This window comes from Dinoponera quadriceps, unplaced genomic scaffold (assembly GCF_001313825.1).
Source record: "Dinoponera quadriceps isolate SergipeBrazil2010 unplaced genomic scaffold, ASM131382v1 scaffold1476, whole genome shotgun sequence".
NCBI classification, from domain to species: domain Eukaryota; kingdom Metazoa; phylum Arthropoda; class Insecta; order Hymenoptera; family Formicidae; genus Dinoponera; species Dinoponera quadriceps.
The window spans coordinates 1,359,322-1,381,461 of NW_014555863.1; the positions used below are offsets into that span (position 1 = coordinate 1,359,322).

The 22,140-nt window shown below is 40.1% G+C and overlaps 3 protein-coding genes and 1 pseudogene across 3 annotated transcripts; all 4 read right to left on the reverse strand.

Moving 5' to 3' along the window:
* Window positions 1–5,631: 5,631 nt before the first annotated feature.
* LOC106745626 (tuftelin-interacting protein 11-like) lies at window positions 5,632–6,909 on the reverse strand. Its single transcript, XM_014621409.1, has 3 exons — window positions 6,591–6,909; window positions 6,327–6,484; window positions 5,632–6,239 (listed from the first exon to the last, which is right to left on the reverse strand). The coding sequence occupies exons 1-3, from the start codon at window positions 6,772–6,774 to the stop codon at window positions 6,075–6,077; spliced, it is 507 nt and encodes a 168-aa protein (XP_014476895.1). The 5' UTR covers window positions 6,775–6,909; the 3' UTR covers window positions 5,632–6,074.
* Window positions 6,839–10,676, reverse strand: LOC106745570 (annotated as a pseudogene).
* A 4,356-nt stretch (window positions 10,677–15,032) lies between these two features.
* LOC106745571 (glucose dehydrogenase [FAD, quinone]-like) lies at window positions 15,033–18,817 on the reverse strand. The gene is made up of 3 exons (XM_014621271.1): window positions 18,689–18,817; window positions 16,716–17,250; window positions 15,033–16,339 (listed from the first exon to the last, which is right to left on the reverse strand). The coding sequence occupies exons 1-3, from the start codon at window positions 18,815–18,817 to the stop codon at window positions 15,033–15,035; spliced, it is 1,971 nt and encodes a 656-aa protein (XP_014476757.1).
* A 548-nt stretch (window positions 18,818–19,365) lies between these two features.
* Window positions 19,366–21,528, reverse strand: LOC106745591 (glucose dehydrogenase [FAD, quinone]-like). Its single transcript, XM_014621316.1, is given in 2 exon segments — window positions 19,366–19,597; window positions 19,678–21,528. Coding segments are annotated over 2 exon segments (1,995 nt in total). The 3' UTR covers window positions 19,366–19,453.
* Window positions 21,529–22,140: the final 612 nt, after the last annotated feature.

Consider the following 22,140-nt stretch of genomic DNA (forward strand, 5'->3'; position numbering starts at 1 on the left):
TTAGTCCAATACATCGTAGCAAATTTTTACTTGGGTTAAGTGAATTTTATCTGGATAATTTACTTGGAAAATATTTTATTTGGATCAAATAAACGTTGCTTGATTCAAATAAAAATTTATTAATTATTGGAATTATTATTCACTTGAATCTAGCATTTTTTTTTCTATGTAGTGAGCTTAGTATATCAATCAAGAATATTAAATTGAAACAAACTTCGGTTTGTTTATTCAAAACTTAACCGAATTTAATTTTTCTTCGATAAAGTTCATATAATATCTTTGAAGGGAAAATCAATTCTTCTGTTGGGTACATGATAATGAGCTTCTCTCAAATTTGTGATTTTTAAGATTTTTACCAAGCAAGTATTCTTTGTTGAAGATAACTATTACTTGAAAGAAGGAAAGAGAGTAAACCGAGTAATTGCTTTTCTTAGCGACAGAACGATATTTTTTCTGTGTGTGGAAACACAGTCGAATCAGAACGAACTTATATTGAGAGAAATTATAATTATTTTCGGCCTTAACTACAACTTTTTCATGATTTTTTAAAATGATTTTAATACTTAGATAGCGCATAAGATTATTTGTATGAACTATTCTTATACTGAATATACTGTGGATATATTGAGAAACATATTGAGAATATCTGCAATATCTTTCGTGTAATATCATATCTCGTATATTGATGGTATACAGGGAAAGAGGTGTAGTGATTACCATATCGACATATTTAAACGCGAAACTAACTACTATCGTTGAATGTGTAGCTGTAGATGATAAGGGAGAAAGTGGTCTATCGAAGAGCAATCGGTCAAGTTATAATATTTATTAACTCATTAGGTTGCAATGAGAGGCCGCCAATACACTGCTGTGCGTGGATAGACATTTATCTGATAAATCGTTCAGCAGCGCAACTTAAATATTGCGTTGATATGAGTTTCGGTCATTAACTAGCTCTAAATTGTAATATATTTCTTTAATTAACATATTTCTAACGAGAGTCAATCACTGTGACAAGTATACCAATCATTATGACATAAATGCCAATTACTGTGATTTTAAATTCACTATTTTATTTTGAGCAGCACATATTTTATGTTTATATAACTATGTATTCTTGTAGCGTAAAATCTTGGCTAATTTTTGCAAGAGAAAACGAATTCTACTAGTATCAGTTTTACGTCGAGAGACAGCTTAAAATAGAAATGTGTTCTAAAACTGCCACACATTATCACACATTATACATCTGCTCCCCTATTCAGGGTATAGGAATTTAGAATACGATATTCTCAGCATATTACGTATATTCTCAGTATGTTCTCATTATATTCGGTACGTGTCTCGAATATTCTAAAAATACACGTGATACACTTTTACGATATTCGTGGGACATTCTTAGAATCTACTTGTGCTGTGTGGGATAACCACAAAAGTAGTAGTAGCAATATACATGTAAGGTTATTATCACTATTATTATAATAACACTTACTAGAAAAATAGTTGTCCTGGTTACATTTCTTTCACTATGTCAGCTATAAATACCGAATATTTTTCTGTTAGTGTATGAGTTTACATCTAAATATTATAATATAATAAGAGAATAAAATAAGAGTATAAAATAATAAGAGAATGACATAATAAGAGAATAAGAATATAAGAAAATAAAGAACGAAAATCATTACATATATATATATATATATATATATATATAATCTATTTCTAATAATTTCTAATTCTCCAACGTTCTTAGTTGCGTGACACGGGACACTTACGTCCGTATCTTTGCCATGGATACAAACGACGAGCCATTTCGAGCGACCCGGGTGTAAGCGCGCGCGCTCGCTCGTGCGATATAGTTCCACGCATTACGGCCGCATTTGCAACCTGGGAGGCCCGGAGGATAATGCGAAACGAGAACCGGGGTAACACCGATCGGCGGCGGAGGCAACCTGGCGGTTCGATATCGCGCCCCCGGGTGCGTCGCGTTTTAGCCGTTGGAGCGTTGGATTTCTCGCTGGAACGTAGAGAATAAATAACACGCGAGGGGGCGCGTCCATTGTTTTCTCTGTGACGATAACCAACGAGGATAACGATCTCGGATCCTCCCGGAGTCTGGCCGTTCTCACTCGGACTCTTTTCGTCGCGATCTCCCACGAGAAGGATTTCCCGAACTCGTTTCGCGTCAAGAGCGAGAGAACGGACGGATATAACTCGCGAGTTTGTAAAAATGACGTATCGCGCGACCGATCGTTTGTTCAAACCGTCGCGTAGCGGTACTGTAGCCGCATTAACATTCTTTTATATCTCCCCACAATACCGGCGCAAATGTAAATGTCTCGCGCCTCGAATTTCCATTCGACGCCCACGTGCGCGCCGGCAATGGGTTAAGTCATAGGAACGCCTGTGTTCTTTGGAATACCTAATCCTGTAAATCACACGTCGAATTTATCGTCGAGCCTTGCGCAAGCCTAATCGGTCATTTTGCTCGGAGGAATATGGAAGTTGTAAATTGCGTAAGTGGTGCAAATTGAACCGATACCGGCTTGCTTGGAAACTCGAATATCTAGCGCCGCCGAGCGTGCTTGTGGAATCGACGAAGTGTACGATTCGATGGACAAATTCTTGGATATTTCACGTCGAAATATGATATCGTGATTCGCCAATCAATGAACAATCTTAAACTATCGCGTCGGTATTCAAGGGAGAGTGACACAATGTCGGAGATCACGAGAACGAAGATGCTTAGGCCGCAGGAATTTCGGCAGAAGGTCGTAAAAGGTGATCGAATCGCCGGCCCGAGTCATGCGTTCGCGCGCACTTGGCGTTTTACGCGCGGACTTAGAGAGACGGCGAGATTTGCGTGGGATTGGAATGTATGCGGGGCCCGATCGCGTTTTATGCTCGCGCCTTGCGTGTGGTATCTTCGCGTCATCGATTCTCTAAAAATAATTTACGCAAATCACGATGACACACGCGCTACTTAGCCCGTGACTTTCCTTCGCTAGGCCCGAGTTTTTGCAATTAAAGCGCCACCACGAGAGAGAGAGAGAGAGAGAGAGAGAGAAAGGAAATCGACGTTACGATCCTGAACGTATCATCCCGCGCGATTTAATTTGCAGCCCGTCGGAATTAACATCGTGATGCAGCTCGAACAGCTCGTTATTTGGCACGAGCAGCATGCCTGTGTGCAGGAAGGATAGCGATTATCTCGTGTGATAATTAAACGAACTGTCCCGTCGTCGGTGGAAGTCGCTAAAAATTGCAAACAAGTTGTCGAGCGCCATTAATGCGAAGGATAAACCGGTGCAACCACGATCTATTTAAAGAAATTATGACCGCGCGCTGTGTTGCGTCGCATAAATGCGCCGCCGCGTACGTTCTACTTTATCACGCGAATTCTTCGCACAGATTTCAAGCAGCGAACGGGCAACAGTGCGAGGACGACGCGTTCCATGTCCAAAAATTTTCCATTGAAAACCATCCGCCAGGGACAAACCAGCGTCAATCGTTGAGCGAAAATTTCAAGATTCCCCCCCCGAGGTACCTCTTATCGAGGAAAAACATTGACTTCAGATATCACCAGCCGTAGAGTTCGTAGCGAGGAGAGGGAGTTGGCGTGACTTTGTGCGCATCGTGTATTTTACGCGCAACGGAATATCTCGAGTGCCACATATGCATTTCTGCAAGTAATATTTGGATTTTTTTTCTACGCGAGCATCGGCGTCTCGACGGACGCGTGTATCGCGCGACGCCTTCGGCGAGCCTACTCGCGTGCACACCGGCGGTGTCGCGAGAGAGTGCAAGGACCGTCGGGACGCAGTTGCAGCCGCACGGTTACTAGGCAGAGACACTCCGATCCGATGCAAATGCGTTCTCGACACCCGACGGGATCTCTGCTAGACGTGTAGGCGAGAGACGTCCATCCTTTCTCGCAGGACCACTCCGGAGCTTCTAAGAGCTCGCGTCGGTGTCCTCCTGCCATTGGCGTCGCGAGCTTGTTGTCTCATTGTCGTTCAAACAGTTCGATGCAAGTAGGCGAGGAATAGATGCAACATCGCTTCACGGTGACAAATGTTATTCGAGAGATTCTCCAGATCGAAGATCATCTTAAAACGTCTTAAAATCCCCGGTATGATTTGCACTTTAATTAGGAAGTTGAAATATTTGTCTAAATAAGTGCATTAGTTTGTTTCAAGCTCGATCTATTTTCTGTTCTATATATCTGTTGAATATTACCTTTCTATTAATCTATCTATTGAAAATTTGGTCCCGCATTTCGTGTCTAAATTTAATCAAGCGTACGATCCGTTCTCCTTTCCGGCCCACCCTGTATACGCACGACTCCGCGGGAGTCGCTCGCAACTTTCCATATCGAGAAGTTTTAAAGCTACGCTTTGGTAGTGGGATAAGCAGGAACGCCTACACGCGTGCGACTCTTTGAACAGAAGTCGATAGTGCATACGTGAAAGAGATTTACTCGGCGAGGTTCGATATCAGAAGTGCATGCACGATATAATTTCATATATGCCGTTTCGTCTATATTTGATTCACTCTTGTTTCCAAAATAGGAGAGAGATTCTGATAACTTGGGCGCCGTAAGTTTAACAGTCGTTTTAATCATCTTTTTGGAAAGAAAGAAAAAAAAAACAGAAAAACGATGCAGAATATCGTTACACGATAATGTCATTTTTGAGCTGCGAATACATTTACCTCGTCGGAATTGTGTTTACCATATAGATTTCGTTAAAAGAATGCAGACGTGTGTCTGTATTCACGCTGACATAAGATAACAATGAAAGATGCGCACGTGGCAAAATAATATCGATCTATTATATAGAACGTTTTTCAACGGTGCAAAAGTGACGATATCTTCGGCGCGCTTAGAACTATATGTGACGTGGATTCCGAAAACATGTATATCAGTGGTACACCACAAGACATAAAACTGGAGGATGGACATCGAATCAGACATTGTAAAGGGTATAAATATCTAGGAATGAAGCTCACACAAGAGGGAACATTAGATGTAGCAATAAGGAAACGAAATATACAAGGAAGAAGAGCCATTTCCATGTTAAACGGAATACTGTGGGACCAGAGCATATCCAAGGTGAACAAAAAAATAATATACCATCGTGAGAAGCATCATAACATACGACAGTAAAATGTAATAATTGAAAGATAACACAGAAAAAATACAACTGGCCACTGAGATGGACTTTTTGAGAAGGACGACAGGAAAATCCAGAAGAGAATATACAACAAATGCAAGAATCCGTGAAATGATGAACGTCAACCGTATGGTAAACGATGGTAGACGATATTAGAACAAAACAATTGATATATGGTACGGCCATATGTAACGCATGACCGAAGATAGACTATCTAAGCAGGTATTGAACTGGACTCCACCAGGAAAGAGAAGACGAGGACGGCAAAGGAAAAGCTGGCGAGAGCAAATAACAAAGGAAATGAGAGAGAGAGAATTTGAGGAAGACCTATGGGCTGATAGGGAAAAATGGCGATTGGGTATCGGAAAACGTCGTAGAACATTATGAACCGATCGTATGTATATATATATATATTTTTTTTTTTTTTTTTTTTTTATTATGTGCAGGCAATGGACATGTAGGCAGCCGAAACCCCTGATCGAATTAATAGAGCACTGAATGCCACTGTTGCTTAACTGGATTTTGGAAAATATATTGGACTTATTAATGTTACCGAAATTAACATTGGAGGTGGAAGAATGGAATCCTCTTACTGACACTGTGTCTATACATGGATTCATCCTTGGTTGCTATTATTGCGTGAATATACATATGCAACACGTATTAATCAGTGTGCACACACACACACACACACACACACACACACACATATATGTACATTCAGAAATCTTACAGCATATTTACGGTATGAATACAACAAAGTGACTATACAATTTGAACAATTGCAGTTAATTTCATACAGAATCGGTTCAGATATATCTAACAAGGCATTTAAATGCGTTGTTAGATATGCATCCAATTGGCATCTAATTTGTACTATTGTGGCACACAATCAACACGTTGCTATGGATGTATGCCTGGACGTTTCCCACTTTGTACTCGTTTGGCTTCTTTATATCTATTCGGGATCGGTATAAACAATATACCACGTTCCTCGCACTTCTTTTGCACGAGATCCTTGAAGCTCTGCGGGATCTGCAAAGCGGTTCGCACTGCCCCCGCGAATCCCTGCGAACAACACGATATATTCAATATGTAACCAATTATAACATCGTGTATTTTAAGTTTGACACTTAACGCTTGACAATATTATACCTCTATTAGCGGCTGCACAATCGGTACCATCTGTGACATCGTCGGTTGGGTTCTCTCTAAACTCGTTAGATACGAAACTTGTTCCACCGCGTCAGGTTGATGACTTTGTGGCTCGGTGACGGCTCTGTTCATCATATTTAACGCTTTCTTGAAGTGCTCTGGTAAATCATATTTATATTTCGTTATATATTTCAATGAATAAAGTTGTGAGGGGGCAAACAGAGAATTTATGTCTGTAGATTATAGCGTGATACAAAAGCATACTTTTCACCGCCGGTCCCGCTAGTAACCTGTCACTCAGCATCCCCTTCCAACCTATATACCAGGTTGCAACTTCGTCGTAATTGGGCGAAAATTTGAGCCAAAGCGCCAGGGCCTGCAGCCATTTTAGAAAGAACTTGTTGAGTAATCCTCCCATGCGTAGACCCAGTTTCACTGTTCCAAACATTGTCGATGTGGATTTATTACGAATTTGGACACGGCCATTTTCAACTTTGGAATTATAATCTTCATTAACCCTTTCGCGGCGAACAGCGCCTTTAGGCGCTCAGCTATAGATGCTCATTCTCAGCGAACAGCGCCGTTCGGCGCTCAGGCAAATTTACCCGCGGTGAACGAACAGCGCCAGATGGCGCCCATCCGGAGCCGCTCTCTTCGTACGAAGGCGCTGTTCGTTTGTTATCAACAACTGCCATTAATGTCCATTAAGTTGTTTTTGACGTGCTAGCAGCATACGCTTCTTGTGCAAAGGTTTTTTTTACATAGTCAAATATTATATACACACTGCGTTCGGAACGACTCGCGTATTTGGTCCGCGCGGTCGATCTGGCATCGGCTGCTTAGAGCGCAACTCTTTCCAGAGCACTCCNAAAAATACTTGCATATGTCTCTCGGCGAATATCTGCGTCCACGGTTGCAGCAATAATCTAGCGGATCTAACCGACGGATTTCAGCCTGCTAAAGTAGATCCAAGTTTTCTGCGTATTATAGGATAAATTCGGGTGTCCAAACGATTTTCTGAAGGAAATAATGCGCAATTAATACTAGCTCGTTTATAATCGAACGTGTGCACACTGATTAATACGTGTTGCATATGTATACTCACGCAATAATGGCAACCAAGGATGGAAGAATCCATGTATAGGCACAGTGTCAGTAAGAGGATTCCATTCTTCCACCTCCGATGTTAATTTCGGTAACACTAATAAGTCCAATATATTTTCCAAAATCCAGTTAGGCAACAGAGGCATTCAGTGCTCAATTAATTCGATCAGGGGTTTCGGCTGCCTACATGTCCATTGCCTGCACATAATTAAAAAAAAAATTATGAGATTATGATGTTGTAATTAAAAATTATATATGAGATTATGTTGTAATTAAAAATTCACTCTTCGGAATTATTGTGTAAACTAGTATGCTATATTAGTACTATATATTAGTGTTATATTAGGTGGTAAACTTAGTTCCTGCGGCTCATAGTTAGATGACGTTAGTTGTAGGTGTAATTTATTTTGACATCTGAAACTGGCTGCATTTTAGAGGTTAGACATTTCTCAATAAAATTCAGTGCGAAGAGATTCATTTAAGCGAGCAGTGCTATTTTTTCTTTTGATTGAATATGGAACGCGATAAGTTGTTTTTTCGACATGTGCTGCTTTATTACTTTGACTTGAAAAAAACTGCAGCTGCAGCTTATAAATTGCTTTTCGAAGCTTATGGCAATTATGCTCCATCGGAAAGAACATGCCAAGTATGGTTTTAGCGATTTAAGATTGGTGATTTTGATGTCAATGATAAAGAACGCTCAGGCCAACCGAAAAAGTTTGAAGACACCGATTTGCAGGCATTATTGGACGAAAACTCTATTCAAACGCTCCAAGAATTGTCTGCAGCATTAAATGTTACTCCGATGGCTGTTTCCAAACGTCTACATGCAATGGGAAAAATTCAAAAGGAGGGAAAATGGGTACCACACGAATTAACCGCAAATGCCATTGCGAATCGCTTAAACATCTCTATTTCTCTGCTCGCCAGGCAGAAAAAGAAGAGTTTTTTGTGGCGCATAGTGACTGGCGATGAAAAATGGATATACTTCGATAATCCTAAACGAAGAAAATCATGGGTAGACCCTGGCCAACCATCGACATCCACACCAAAGAGAAATATTCATGGCCACAAAGCAATGCTTTGCATTTGGTGGGATATGCACGGCGTCGTTTATTATGAGCTATTGAGACCGAACGAAAGTATCACGGGGGATCGATATCAATCACAATTAAACCGTCTGAATGAAGCATTGTTGGAAAAAAGGCCAGCAGTAGCCAGCAATCGACGTAAAGTCATGCTTTTGCACGACAACGCTCGATCACACGTTGCCAAAGCCGTCAAAGAAACATGATGCAGCTCTAGTGGGAAGTTCTCCCGCACACAGCGTATTCACCAGACTTAGCTCCTTCGGACTATTACTTGTTCCGGTCGATGCAGCACGGCTTGGTGGATACACACTTCAGAAATTACGAGGATGTGCGAAAATGGATCGACGAATGGATTGCATCAAAAGACCAATCGTTCTATCGTCGCGGAATCTACGCGTTGCCCGAAAGATGGGAAAAATGTATAGCTAGCGAGGGAAAATACTTCGATTAATGTATTTTTTGCTTTTGATGTCGAAATGAGTTTAAAAAAAAAAAAACCGCAGGAACTAAGTTTACCACCTAATAGTATGCTATATTGCATAGGGCGTCGCATGGTAGACGGCATATCGGTCTGCCATGTTTAGAGGTCCCAGGTTCGATTCCCGGCAGAGCCAGAAAAATTTTCATGCACTTCGTGGCTCCTCTTCAGTGATCTGGCGAACCACTGAGAGCATTATTCATGCCATGAAAACCTTTCTCCAATTGCTTTTCGGAATCGGCGTTAAATTGTAGGTTTAACATACAACCCGTATGCATGTGTATAATCTGCATGCACTACATGCACATGTGTGGGAAGGAAGTAAACCTCAGGTTTCTACAACAGGCTGTAGCGCCAATAAAAGAAGCATATACTATATTACTTACTGTATGGCTCCTCTGATCGATGGCATCCATATATTAGTTGATCGTATGGATGCATAGTTTGTGCTTGTAATGTACTGGCTCAATTTTCCAAAATTTCTTTCCATTCTTCAAACAATTTAAGTGGATTCTCCGAATCCATCAGTGGGTTCCAACTCTGCAGACAATCTTTAATTTTTGGAGCCACGAAACTATTAGCTAATCCACCAACCTCATTTTATACTTTTCGTAATAATTGTCTTTAAAATTTTTGTAAACCTCCGCAGTCTCTTGCAGCATCAGTTCGTTCATTTCATTCATTAATCTGTCCATCACTAGCATATTCTCCATCGTGTCGATTGATTGGCTATTTTGATCGATGACTTTTGGCAGGTTCTTCTTTTCTGTCTCCAGAACGATCACTCTGTCGTATAAATACGTCATCCGCTCAACATTTTGAATATCTTGCTTGCACATGCTCACTGGTAAGTTTAAATTATGCTGCGGTTCTGACAGGGCAAAATTTACTTTAGTCTTCTTATCGGACAACAGTTTCGTCGGGACACTGCTGACTACTGGCAATCGCATGATACCCACTAAGAATTCTCAGCTCTGGCCCTGTCATATCGATCACTTTGACCTTGCTCATTTTACTGGATACTGGAAGCCTTCTATTTGGTTTCAATCTTTCATACTCTAAAACCTGACCTATACTTTGTAAATATGCTCTCGTCTTCTTCTTATTGTTACTATTACTCTTTCACCATCGGGATGCTTCAGACTTAGATTCTTTTGCCTCTACTCCATCATCATCCTTCTTTACATTTGGAATTTTAGGTGTTTCCTCGGGATCATAAACATCAATTCCACCTCTTCCCTTTTTGACATGTGCTTCCACTGGTTCCGTTATTCCTTGCAATTGTTTGCCCAAACCTTTACCAAGTTCAAATCCCATCTAAATGAAGAATATTAGCATTTATTACTGTACCACTTCAACAGAATATATTAATAAATAATAGACTCTTTTTTTGTGATATATCTGAAGTAACAATTTACTATCGATACCTCTTGTTTGTTTTTCTCAACTCTTCATTCTACTTTCCAGCAATAATGGGTTTACTTGATTTCGCTGTTTACGCAGGCTTGCGATGTTGCTTCCCAAATTCAAAGAGAAAGACAATTGCGGTTTTGAGTTACTTGACCTCTCATCTCCCGAGCTAAATAAAAGATATAAATTTATGTTACTAAGATTATACTACAGAAGCAATGCAATGCTTGACGTTACCAAGAATTTACCCCTTAATGCTAGCCTAATAGGGATTCAGGCTGTAACTACATATGCCATATGATGAGCATTGTTGGACGTGCCGATTGGCTGTCGAATAGAGAAATTTCTAGTGCTTCCTAAATTTTCTCTATATGTTCTTAGATTCAAGATTAAAGGACTGTCTACAATAGCCGTAAAATGTGTAGTGAGACGTAAGCAGTAATCTAATTGACTAACCACGGTCGATTTATTTTTGAAATATATAAATTCAATTGGTCCATTAGCTTACGTCTTACTGCATGCTTTGCGGCTATTGAAGACGACCTTAAAGCGTAGTCTACAATGAGCAGTAGGAGTATAGAGTTCATAAGAAGTAAGAACAAGAAATTAACCAATCGAATGTAAGGAGAATAATCGACTATGATTGGTTAATTTTTTACTTTTCCTTCATACAAGCATATTCCTACTGCTCATTGTAGATCACATTTAAGACATACATGATGTTCAACTGGGACTCATTCTTTTTTTGCAGTACAAGACGATGATAGGCCGAAGCTAGGATAGTCTAGTAACTATAAGAAATGTAACATTTTTTGTATTACTCAAGAATACAGACATATACATGCTTATTAGCACAAGCATTTATTAACTGATTTAAGCATTGCAGTTATCGCACCTGTTGAATAGCGAGACTTTTTTTTACACGAGCATGCCGCACGAGCCGATATCTAGTTCGACGAACAAAAATGTCCGACTAGGGACTTTCGACAGTGGTCGTGAGTGATTTCGGGTAGTGGCTTTCGTTGACACCGTAACCTTGCGACCGACGATTAACGCGGCTCGTTGTATGTTATTAATGATTAACCGGGCGTTTTAAAACAATTACCATATTATTACGTCATCGCGCGCTGTGTTCGTGTACGCTCAGTGTTATCAATAGTCGCGCCGTATCGCTGTTTTTTTCGATCGCGCCGGTTCCTCATAGTTGTCGTCGTCGTTGCCGTCGTCGTCGTCAACGTCGTTGTCGCCGTCTCGTCGTTCGCGCATCAACTTTGGTTAGGAAGAGGAAGGTTAATTCCGGCGATGGGAAACGTCCACACCTGCGGCCCGAACGAGGCTCTCGTTGTCTCAGGTATGTGCTCCGAATTTTCGAGCGCTCGTCAATTAACACACGCACTGTCTCAAGCATTGCGACATGTGATTTCGGAGCTGCTTTGCTTGACGCATCGGAGATATCGCTCGGGCTGTCATCGTCTCGCTGTCCAGTGACGAATTTGATTGATTGGTTGATCGATTGATTGGTTGAGAGTTTCTGACGCCTAGTAAATAATCCGGGCTCTCGCATACGCAAACGGAGAGCTCGTTTGTGAGTTATTCGTAAACTTCATTTAGGAAAAAGGAGGGCTATAGAAAGGTGGGAGAGTGATATTGGTGCCATCAGGAAATTACTGTCAATTACTACCAATGAGATACGGATATTTAATGAGAAAGAAGAAGGTGGAAAGATGTTTCGTTGCTTTTTTGCATCTGGTACTTTTCCGATTTAAACAACTCATTGAGCTGAGCGCTGAAGAGATCGTTAATCATCGTTAAATTGTTCACTGGAACTTCATAATTCCAGAAAGTGATGATAAGAGCTTTGCGGAAAACGATAAAACCTGGGTGCGTCCGTTTGTTTGTTTGTTGATCGTTGCTATCTTGAAATTATATTTTACGTATGTGAGAACATACGGTTAGATTATTTTCTATTGAATTTTAATAATTAGAAGTTGTAGATGTCTTGCGAAAGGATATAGCTGTCGTATCGCAGCTGCTTATTAAGCTAACAAGCTGACATCGAGCTGGTTATTCAAATTAAATTATGACGTCATTTTCAGATAACACACTGTAGATTTGTGTGCTATCTTCATTCACTGCATCATGTGCATCTAACGCTGGTTGCAATTTTATTAGGATTTAACATATCATAAATCCACCACTGCCATCCAATCACTTTAGTCATTTCTTATTATTTTTTTCTGACAAATCGTCAAGAAATTTACTATCATCCGAAATAGGTTATTATAATGACTTTTTTTTTCTGAGTTGCCCCTAAATTTGTAAAATATAGGCGTTCTATATATTTTTTTTCTGTTTTCCTAAATAAAACTACATATAAAACTCCAAAAATGTACTGTCTCAAACTGCACTATGAAAAGAACTCGCTATATATTAAATTATTCAAAGATAAACTTCGGAATTTAAGAGTATTACTTTGCCAAAATGGCCTTTCTTACTCTCAAAGTTGAATAAAAAATGTCACTTTTGATCACTATTTTGATGTCAAAGAGATTATCCATTGTCACTTCCTCCCAAGAAGCAGTCATTATTTCATTTTTTCCCTTGGCTGGATCGCAGCACTCACGAGTAAATCTCATGAGTTTGCCATGTGGGTTTCTTAATACATTATATAAAAATAATTTATTTATGGACGGAAATAATATGTTACAAGTTTAAAAATCTGCCAAATATGTATATTAAAGTTAAAAATTATATAACATTATATACAGGTTGGTAAAAATAGTCAATATAACATTACGAAAGTATTATACATGCAACACTTCTTTTAACTAATTGATGATTAAGTTATGTTTTGTTAACCGCCATTAAAATAAAATTAACACTGAAACTATCGATGATTAACGCATACCTTTCCACCGCAGCAGTTTAAATAAGATTTTTGAAAGAAATATGTAATGCAGAGGAAAAAATATTTATTCGCTTACATATTGCGACAAGAATTACGGGAAATCTCAAGAAATGCGCCACTAGAAGTTGAAACAATTTTTATCAGAAAAAATTACAGAAACCGTTTATTTGACCGATCGTGTTAGATTTAGCTAATATACTGCTAATATACTTGGAATGCATATTCTGTAACTTTTCTCCCCACTAATAATTTATGATTAACTTTTAACGTAATAATGGAATGTAGTACGCGTAAAAATCTCTACTTTTTACGTATGTGTATTCAAGATGATTTAAAAGAAATAATAATATTTATATAAAAGATATGTATATGCTATTTTTTTTTGTACAATATCGTACAGCGTCGTTGGTGACGTGAGATTTTTGTGAAACGAGCTCTTCGATTTTTTAGGAAACCTTGGTAAACGCAGTATAAAATTATTTCCATAGAATCTCGAGCGTAATATTCGCCTTGTGCTAGTTTGGCTGGAAAATACGCGGGAAGAGGCTATGACTCATCTCCCCTTTTACGTCACAACTTAAACGTACCGTTGGCAGGCAACAGTCGCCTATTATTGGACAATATTCATCGTGTTTTTTCCGCTCCTAATCGCTTCTCTTATTCTCAATATATTCGCGAGCGTTTTATAAATTGCGTCGTACGGAACACAGAATATAATATGAAAACGCGTACGATTCTTGTAGCGATTAGAAAATTGTGTCAGTAGCGTCGAGACGATCGATGTGGTCTCGTTCGTGTAAAAACATAATGAATATGAACTTGAATATTAGTCATTATTAATTGCATCAACGCCTATTGCTGACTGCGGTTATAATGCGTTGACATTAATTCGTAGTTGTCGGTACATTTGGGAAAACGAGAAAATATTAGTTTCAAAAAAGGAGGAAAAAAGAGATAAGTATATGTATCGATATGATGCACTCGATGCACTCATACTACGAAAGATATTATGTTTCTACGAGAAAAACTCCACGCGATTAAGCAGAAATGACTTGCATTGATGATATCAGGAGTAAAATTCGCACAAGAATTACTCCGGCTTAACAGTGATTCGCGCTTATAAGTTGCTCGACATTCGATAACACTTTAAACTTTTACATTCTGAATTCCAGGGTTATCCGGTTATTTATTGGCAATTATATAAGTTAGTAGTTTTATATGTTGGGTGGGGTACACTTGTTCTATAAGGACAGACGTATATCGCGCCTAGGCACGCCTTTTTTTTCAATGACCAGTGAAGAGGAAATTAACGATCATGGTTCGTCGCTGTTATATATTCCAGGCGCCGAAAGGATGGTGTGAAGTCGTTTGCTGGAATCGTCGGAATTCCGAGATTCCTAACAGAACGACATATTTTCAGTTCACAATTGCTGTACCATCTTCTGACTTATTCTCAATCAAATACTCTAAGTTTCTCACTCTTTCTCTCTCTCTCTCTCTCTCTCTCTCTCTGTGTTAAGGAGAATTCACACCTTGACAGAAAAGCAGAAAAGCAGCAGGCAATCAGGACTCGTGCTGGTAATCGACACTTTTTGCTTCATCTACTACTTTATCTATCTTACTACCAGAGGGAGTTCTGATCGACCGCTGCTTTTCCTCTTTCTGCTTTTCCGTCGAGGTGCGAATTCTCCTTTAGAGATGGCGCGGTCACAGAGTCATTCCGCACTGTACCAAGTTTCCTTGATCATATCCGCGGCTTTCTCACCGATCATAAAAATACCTGCGTTCACATGACCGGTGGGCATCACGGGCATGATCGAGGCGTCCGCTACTCGCAGCCTCTGAATGCCGTACACCCTCAGTTGCGGGTCCACAACTGCGTGAGCGTCCGTCTGCGGCCCCATTTTCACGGTCCCTATTTCATGGTTCATCATAGATGGCAGATGCTTGATGGCGCATCGCCAATAATCGTCGGAAGCGAACTCGAATTGCCGGCAACCTGGTATTTTAAGGTCGTGCAATCGGCTGCCGTAAGCCTGGAAGGCCTCGGTCTTGGATATGTTGATGGCGTGCTTCACTCCCTCGAGGATGATCTCGAGATCGGCTGGATGGCTGAAGAAGTTCGGGTCCATCTTGGGCGGCTTGAGCGGGTCCTTCGATCGCAACGTGAGCCGGCCGATGCTTCTGGGTTGTTGAACGATGGGCCAGATCGACCAGGCGTCTTGATTCTCGATAGGCTTGAATACCGCGTCGTACAGTTCATCCGTGATTCTCAAGACTTCCTTCATGACCATACCGTTATCCGAGTGTATGGAGCCGGACACGAACAGGAGCTCGACGTCCGGCTTCTCGTCGACGGCATATTTGGTCCTCACAAATGCCAGTGCCTCGGCGCCACCCGGTATCGTCATGAAACCGTCCCTGAATAGCAAATATTCCAGCATCACGCTGGGAGTTATCCTGCTCTGTGTCAGAGAGACGCTCTGGTTCACCAGGAAAGTCAGCCCGAGGAAGCCGATGTGCTCGTACATGTTATAGCCGACCTTGGAGTCCTGTATCACCGGGATACCCAGTTCCTCCAGGTGATCCCTAGGCCCGATCCCGGAGAGCATCAGCAATTTGGCCGAATCGATCGTACCGGCCGAGAGGATGACTTCCTTCGTGCACAGCACTTTCTTCAGCGTACCGTCCTTGATATATTCGACACCATACGCGCGCTTGTCGCCGTCGATCAACACTTTCGTCACTCTAGCACCGGTGACGATGTTCAAGTTCGCGCGATTGATCGTATCGAGATAAGCCCTGGCCGCGCTGCAACGCGCTCCTCGGTCCATATTTACCTGAAGGTATGAGAAACCTATCTGATTCTGGCCATTGTAGTCCACGACGTCGTAGCCGAGTTCTCGGCCAGCTTCCAGGTACGCGTCCGCCAGCTTCGTATGGCAGGGCACGTATTCCACGCACACGTAGCCGTTTTCACCGTGGTACGAGGAGTTGCCTTGATGCCTTGTTGTCTTGATGCCTGATCGCACGAGAACTCGAATTATATATCGTCACGAGCCTCATTTTCGCGCGTGCAATTTTTCGCCTTATCGAGGAAGAGGAAAATCTAGAAGGAGCAATCGTTTGGTGCAATCGGCGTCATGTATGCTGTATCATTCCCTGGATTGAAACTTTTTATTATTGCGCGATTTTTAATCTCTCATGTGTACACATAAGGTCGAAACTACTGAAATAAGAGCCATTGTAATTGTAGAGTTACTCCTGCGATTTTCGACCTTATATGTTGTGCATCAGACTGAAAATTATGTAACTCTCCGTCTAAGGAATAGTACAGTACACGCAATATGCACACTGTTGACCGTGTATATGCTGTCGTGGTAAAAAGAGGAACCTACTTGGTATGTTGAATCTTTCGCTTTTCTTGAAGTACGGAAAAACGTCCGCGTAGGACCAGCCCACGTTGCCCAAACTAGCCCAGTTATCGTAATCTTGTTTGCTCCCGCGCGTGTGGATCATGTAGTTCAAGGTGCTCGTACCGCCCAACGCTCTGCCACGCGGCCAGGAGCACTGATGATCGATCATCCCTAGACAAGCGTTATTCTGCGGCTCTACCTTGTATCCCCAGTTAAAATCGGTTAATTGGTAATAGCCGACCAATATGGGGACTTTGTTGAGTAGGTTTTGCGGGTATCCCGCTTCCAATAGCAGGACCCTCCATTTCTTGTTCTCCGACAGGCGATTAGCTATCGCGGAGCCTGCCGATCCAGCTCCTACGACGATGAAGTCGTACTTGGCGATATTCGTGAATTCAGGACTTTCTCCGACTGGCTGGATGTTGTTCTTAACGATATCCAGGAAGAGATCGCCTCTGCAGATCGACGCGATGACGGTGAATATCAGCAGAATTATCATACTGTACTGCAACACGTTCTATAACGTTCAGACGTGTCTTATAGGAACAATATCATGAGTGATATCTCAATACTTCGAAATATTATCTTGTAAATTATCTTATAAAGACTTATGTCAAAGTCACATATTTTCGGATCGAACGAGTAGTGCACGAGAAGATTCATTTTTAATCGGTTTTCTAATAGTCGGAAAAATATTAGATTATTGAATTTTATAATACGCTTCTTCGTAGATCTCGAAATTTGCAGGTCTATGGCCGAGCTGTTTCGCAACATTCTGCATTAATTCATTAGCCCGCGGGCTTTCGTATGAATAAATCAACATATGTCCATAACGACGTCTTTCATGGTATCTCTTTTAACGAAAATTTTTTCGATTTTTTACGAAATAGATACTACTGGCTTCGAAAAAAATGGGACGAATTATGAAATTTATCACTATATGTTACGCTATAATTCCGTTATTGGAATGCGCATGAGCAGCGCAAACGTAACGTACGTGTCGCAATTACTTTCAGATTTTTCTTACGTGCTCATATATAAGATATTATGGAGGGTTTCGATCACGATATTGCATAATCTCTTTGTACTTTCATAATACGTACCGTTCGCGATTTTTACGGGCCACCGAAGTGTCTTTTTTCACATTTAGCCGATCCACGGTCAACTTTCTTGCACACAGCCAGTCGGGAGTATGTTGTCTTCAACGTGGTATGACGACTTCTTCGTCGGTTCTTAAACTGCCGTTGAATGCTTTCTGACCGGACGCTGACTGACTTACCGGAGAATATACTTTCTCGTTCACGTAACGCTCAATCGTCTTTACTTATGTGCAGTTTACATTTGGATCGAGAACCCCCACTTAAGCTATTACGTTTTATATATCGAAATCCTGTATAATTATCTTTACATTTTTTATACATTATTTGCGCTTATTCTATTATAACGTATATTTATAATAAATAGGTGTATCATACGGTGTATTGAGATAATATTCGTTATCTTTTCGAGTATTAACTTAACGCACAGTTTTTTTGAAAAAAACCGGCCAAAAAAAATCAATTTTTTTTATGTAATAAATTTTTTTCTTTGCTTTCACATTGTTAATTTTTTTCTTTGCTTTCACATTGTTATTTTCAATTCTCGATTATATTCGAGTGTGCACAGTTTGGCCTGTTTAGCGCGCTCGAATTAACTCGAGCGTATAAGTTAAGGGGTTAATTGTTGTAAATATAGTCAATCAATTTGTCATATATTGGAATGAATACATCATCGGTATGACGTTTTTATAAAAATTCTTTATAATAAAAAATTCTTCATTTTATTAAGTTTTATACAATGTTATTATAAAACAATGATACACCTTTTTATTATAAATATATGGAAAAATCGTAATGGTGTTAACATGAAAGAAGATTAAAGTATTAGCGAGATAAAAGTATTTTTTCCGTATTTACGTGAAGATTTCTCTGGCCCACTTTTAACCTCAGTTTAAAATAACCGGCGTAACGACCGGCGTCGAAACCTTTTACATAACGTTCCCGCCGACGAAAAATCTGCACGTACTTGAACTTACAAACTTTCATTATTTCGTACATAATCTTACGGGAGGGTTTAATAAATAAATGGGATAATATTTCATTATCAAAATATAATAGATTAAGCGAATGTGACTCTCCACATAAACAGCAAACATAGAATTTCGTTTAGTCATATATATATATATATATATATATATATATATATATATATATATATATCTTAGTCTAGTTTAGTCATATATATATATATATATATATATGTATGTATGTATGTATGTATGTATATAAGCATTGGAATCACATTCATAGTTTTGCACTTAGGATTTACATCGTTCGTTGACGGAACAAACATATCATTTTTATCTGACCGATATTTATCGAGGCTTTTATACCGGCTATTATTTATTCTGTCCTGATGTCCTGATGGTCAAATTATAACGTGTTATACGTGTCAACGTAACAGCCACGTCTATGAATTATATATTTTATTATAAAAAACGCACATATACATACAAACAGACACATACACGCATACAAAGAAAATTTCTTTAATCGATATTATCAATCATAAAAATGATGACTTGAGTTTTAAATATGAAGGGTCGGACTAAGACTTATGATTTAAATCTCTCACGATATATATAAAAATATCCAGAGATACTTTATCAAAGGATGCAGTCGTTATATTTTCAAGTATCCCCATTCTTCCTTAATCATGTCCGCCAGCTTTTCAGCAATCATATAAACGACTAGATTTATATGGCCCGATGTAATATCCGGCATAATAGATGCGTCAGCCACTCGTAATCCTTGAACACCGATAACCTGAAAACGTACTTGTTAACTTGCAGTCAATATATACATATGTATAACCGTAAGTAGATTGGTGTTTTTATAATCAATACCTTCAGCTTAGGGTCAACAACAGCGGTCGGATCATTACTCGACCCCATTTTGCACGTGCCAGAGTAATGGTAAATAGTATAAGGAATCGTTCTTATTGCACACTCCCAGTAAGCATCGGAATCGTTCTCGTAGCTCTCGCATCCGGGAAGTACATCGTTTATCAGTTGCGAACCAAACGCTTGCATCGCCTTTGTGCGACTTATGTCTATCGAGGCTCTTATACCGGCGATTATTGTTCTGATGTCTTCAGGATCGTCGAAGTAATTCGGCGTGATTTCGGGTTTAACGTTGACATCGTTAGCCAGTAATCTTATTTGACCGCGACTTTTCGGCCTTAACAACATCGGCATTATGGTCCAGCCGTATGTCCCTTCATGTTTGTTCCAGATTTGACACATCTGTGTATTTAGATTCGACGTTATTGGCGTAACGAGGTCTCCTTTGAATGAAGCACCGATAAATAGTAATTCAATATCTGGCAAACCGCTCCGCTTTTCCGGATGCTTGGTATTGATAAAAGCAAGGGCTTCGCACCCACCCGGAATCGTCAACGGTCCCGATCGTGTTGTTAAAAATTCCGCTATGTATGGCTGCGTTATATCAATCATATCAATGAGTTCTAAACTTGTCGAAGTATTTATCTGGAACGATAATCCACCAAAAGCCACATGATCCATCAGGTTCTTTCCTACCGGCGCGTCCTTGACGACGTCTATGCCGAGTCCGACGAGATGTTTTACCGGTCCAATCCCTGACAGCATCAGCAACTGAGGCGATCCGATAGCACCCGCGCACATGATCACTTCATTTTTCACAAACACGCGAATAATTTTACCATACTTGGTGAACTCCACGCCAACCGCTTTATTCTGGGGGTCAATAAGTACTTTTCTCACCATGCTTTTGTGTGTTATGTGAAGATTCTTCCGATCGCGCGCCGGTTGCAAGTAAGCCCTGTTGCTACTTAGTCGAATACCGTTCTTGATTGTAGTCTGCAAGTACGAGAATCCAATCATATCCTTGCCGTTGTAATCTACCAACGGATACCCTAATTCTTTGCCAGCTTCTAGAAAAACCTCTGCCATTAGTGTGCGAGTTTGTGGATTTGTAATGTGTAGTGGCCCTTGAGTTCCATGATATTTGCTGTCGGATCGCAACTCCGGAATATCTATCGTTTCCATTTTTCTAAAGTACTTGAGAATGTCTTCGTAGGCCCAGCCGTCGTTTCCCATCTGGGCCCAACGGTCAAAATCTTCGGCGCCTCCTCTAGTGGCGATCATGAAGTTGAGCACACTACTGCCGCCCATTACCTTTCCTCTCGGCCAATTGCACCTTTTTTTATTCATGCCGAGACAGTACTTCTTCGACGGCTTGGTTTGATACTTCCAGTTGATCTCGTTACTTAACTGCAGGAAATGAACTACCATCGGGATGTCCATGAGGAGATTCTCGTTAGGCCCGGCTTCTATCAATAATATCTTGACGTCAGGAATCTCGCTCAACCTCGCGGCCACTGTTGCACCCGCAGTGCCAGCACCAATCACTATAAAATCGTACACTGCTGCTTGCTGCGGGGTCACATCCACTACTTCTTTTTCTAAAAGGCGTTGACCTTGATTTAGAAAATTTACAATCCCGTACCCTAGTCTGAGTAGATTATTTGAGATGTTACTGGGATTATTGTTATGAAAATTGCTATATGTCGACTGCGTTAATCCATTTAACTGGAGCGTCAAAATAATGCCAACGATACCGAGGAAATGCAAGAGATTGAGCGTTGTGTGGAACATGTCCGAGTGCAAGTTGTTCTGTGAATGTCTCGAGTGGGGAAGAATGATAGGGAACTACATCTGGATCGATGAGTGTTGCTTACATATATACCTGTATTAAAACTCGCTTGCGACATAGGTGTCACTGCGGGCAAGAAAACATGTGGCAAATAGTTTCTGAGACGAGCAAAAAAAAGGTCATCATTGATTAGTCATAATGAGAGATGGTTAAGCAAAACATATTTCTTAGCAACTATTTATGCAAAGTATACATTCTTCTTTTTCTTAGTAACTTCTATTATACGGAAATATATTTTGTATATTGAATATGTGTCTCGTTAAAAAAAATATATGTTTAAATATAATATATAAAAATCATCACAATTTAGAAGAGAATATTTCAAAGGAAAGTTATAGAGTTTGGAAGAGGATAGAAGTGACCTTAATTTTGTCGTAAGATTGGAGAGAGAGATACGATAATTTTAATTTCATCGGATAATCAATAATTCAAAAAAGCAATTCATTTCCAAGGATAACTTTTTTTTCAACGGAGTTATATAGTCTTTTATATAAATCGATTTCTTTGTCCATTCTGCGTATAAAAATACTAAGATAAAATCATTGTGCATACTTTCCGAGATATTTTTCTTTTTATTCTGATATTCTCCAGCACAAAATATAAAATATGTCATG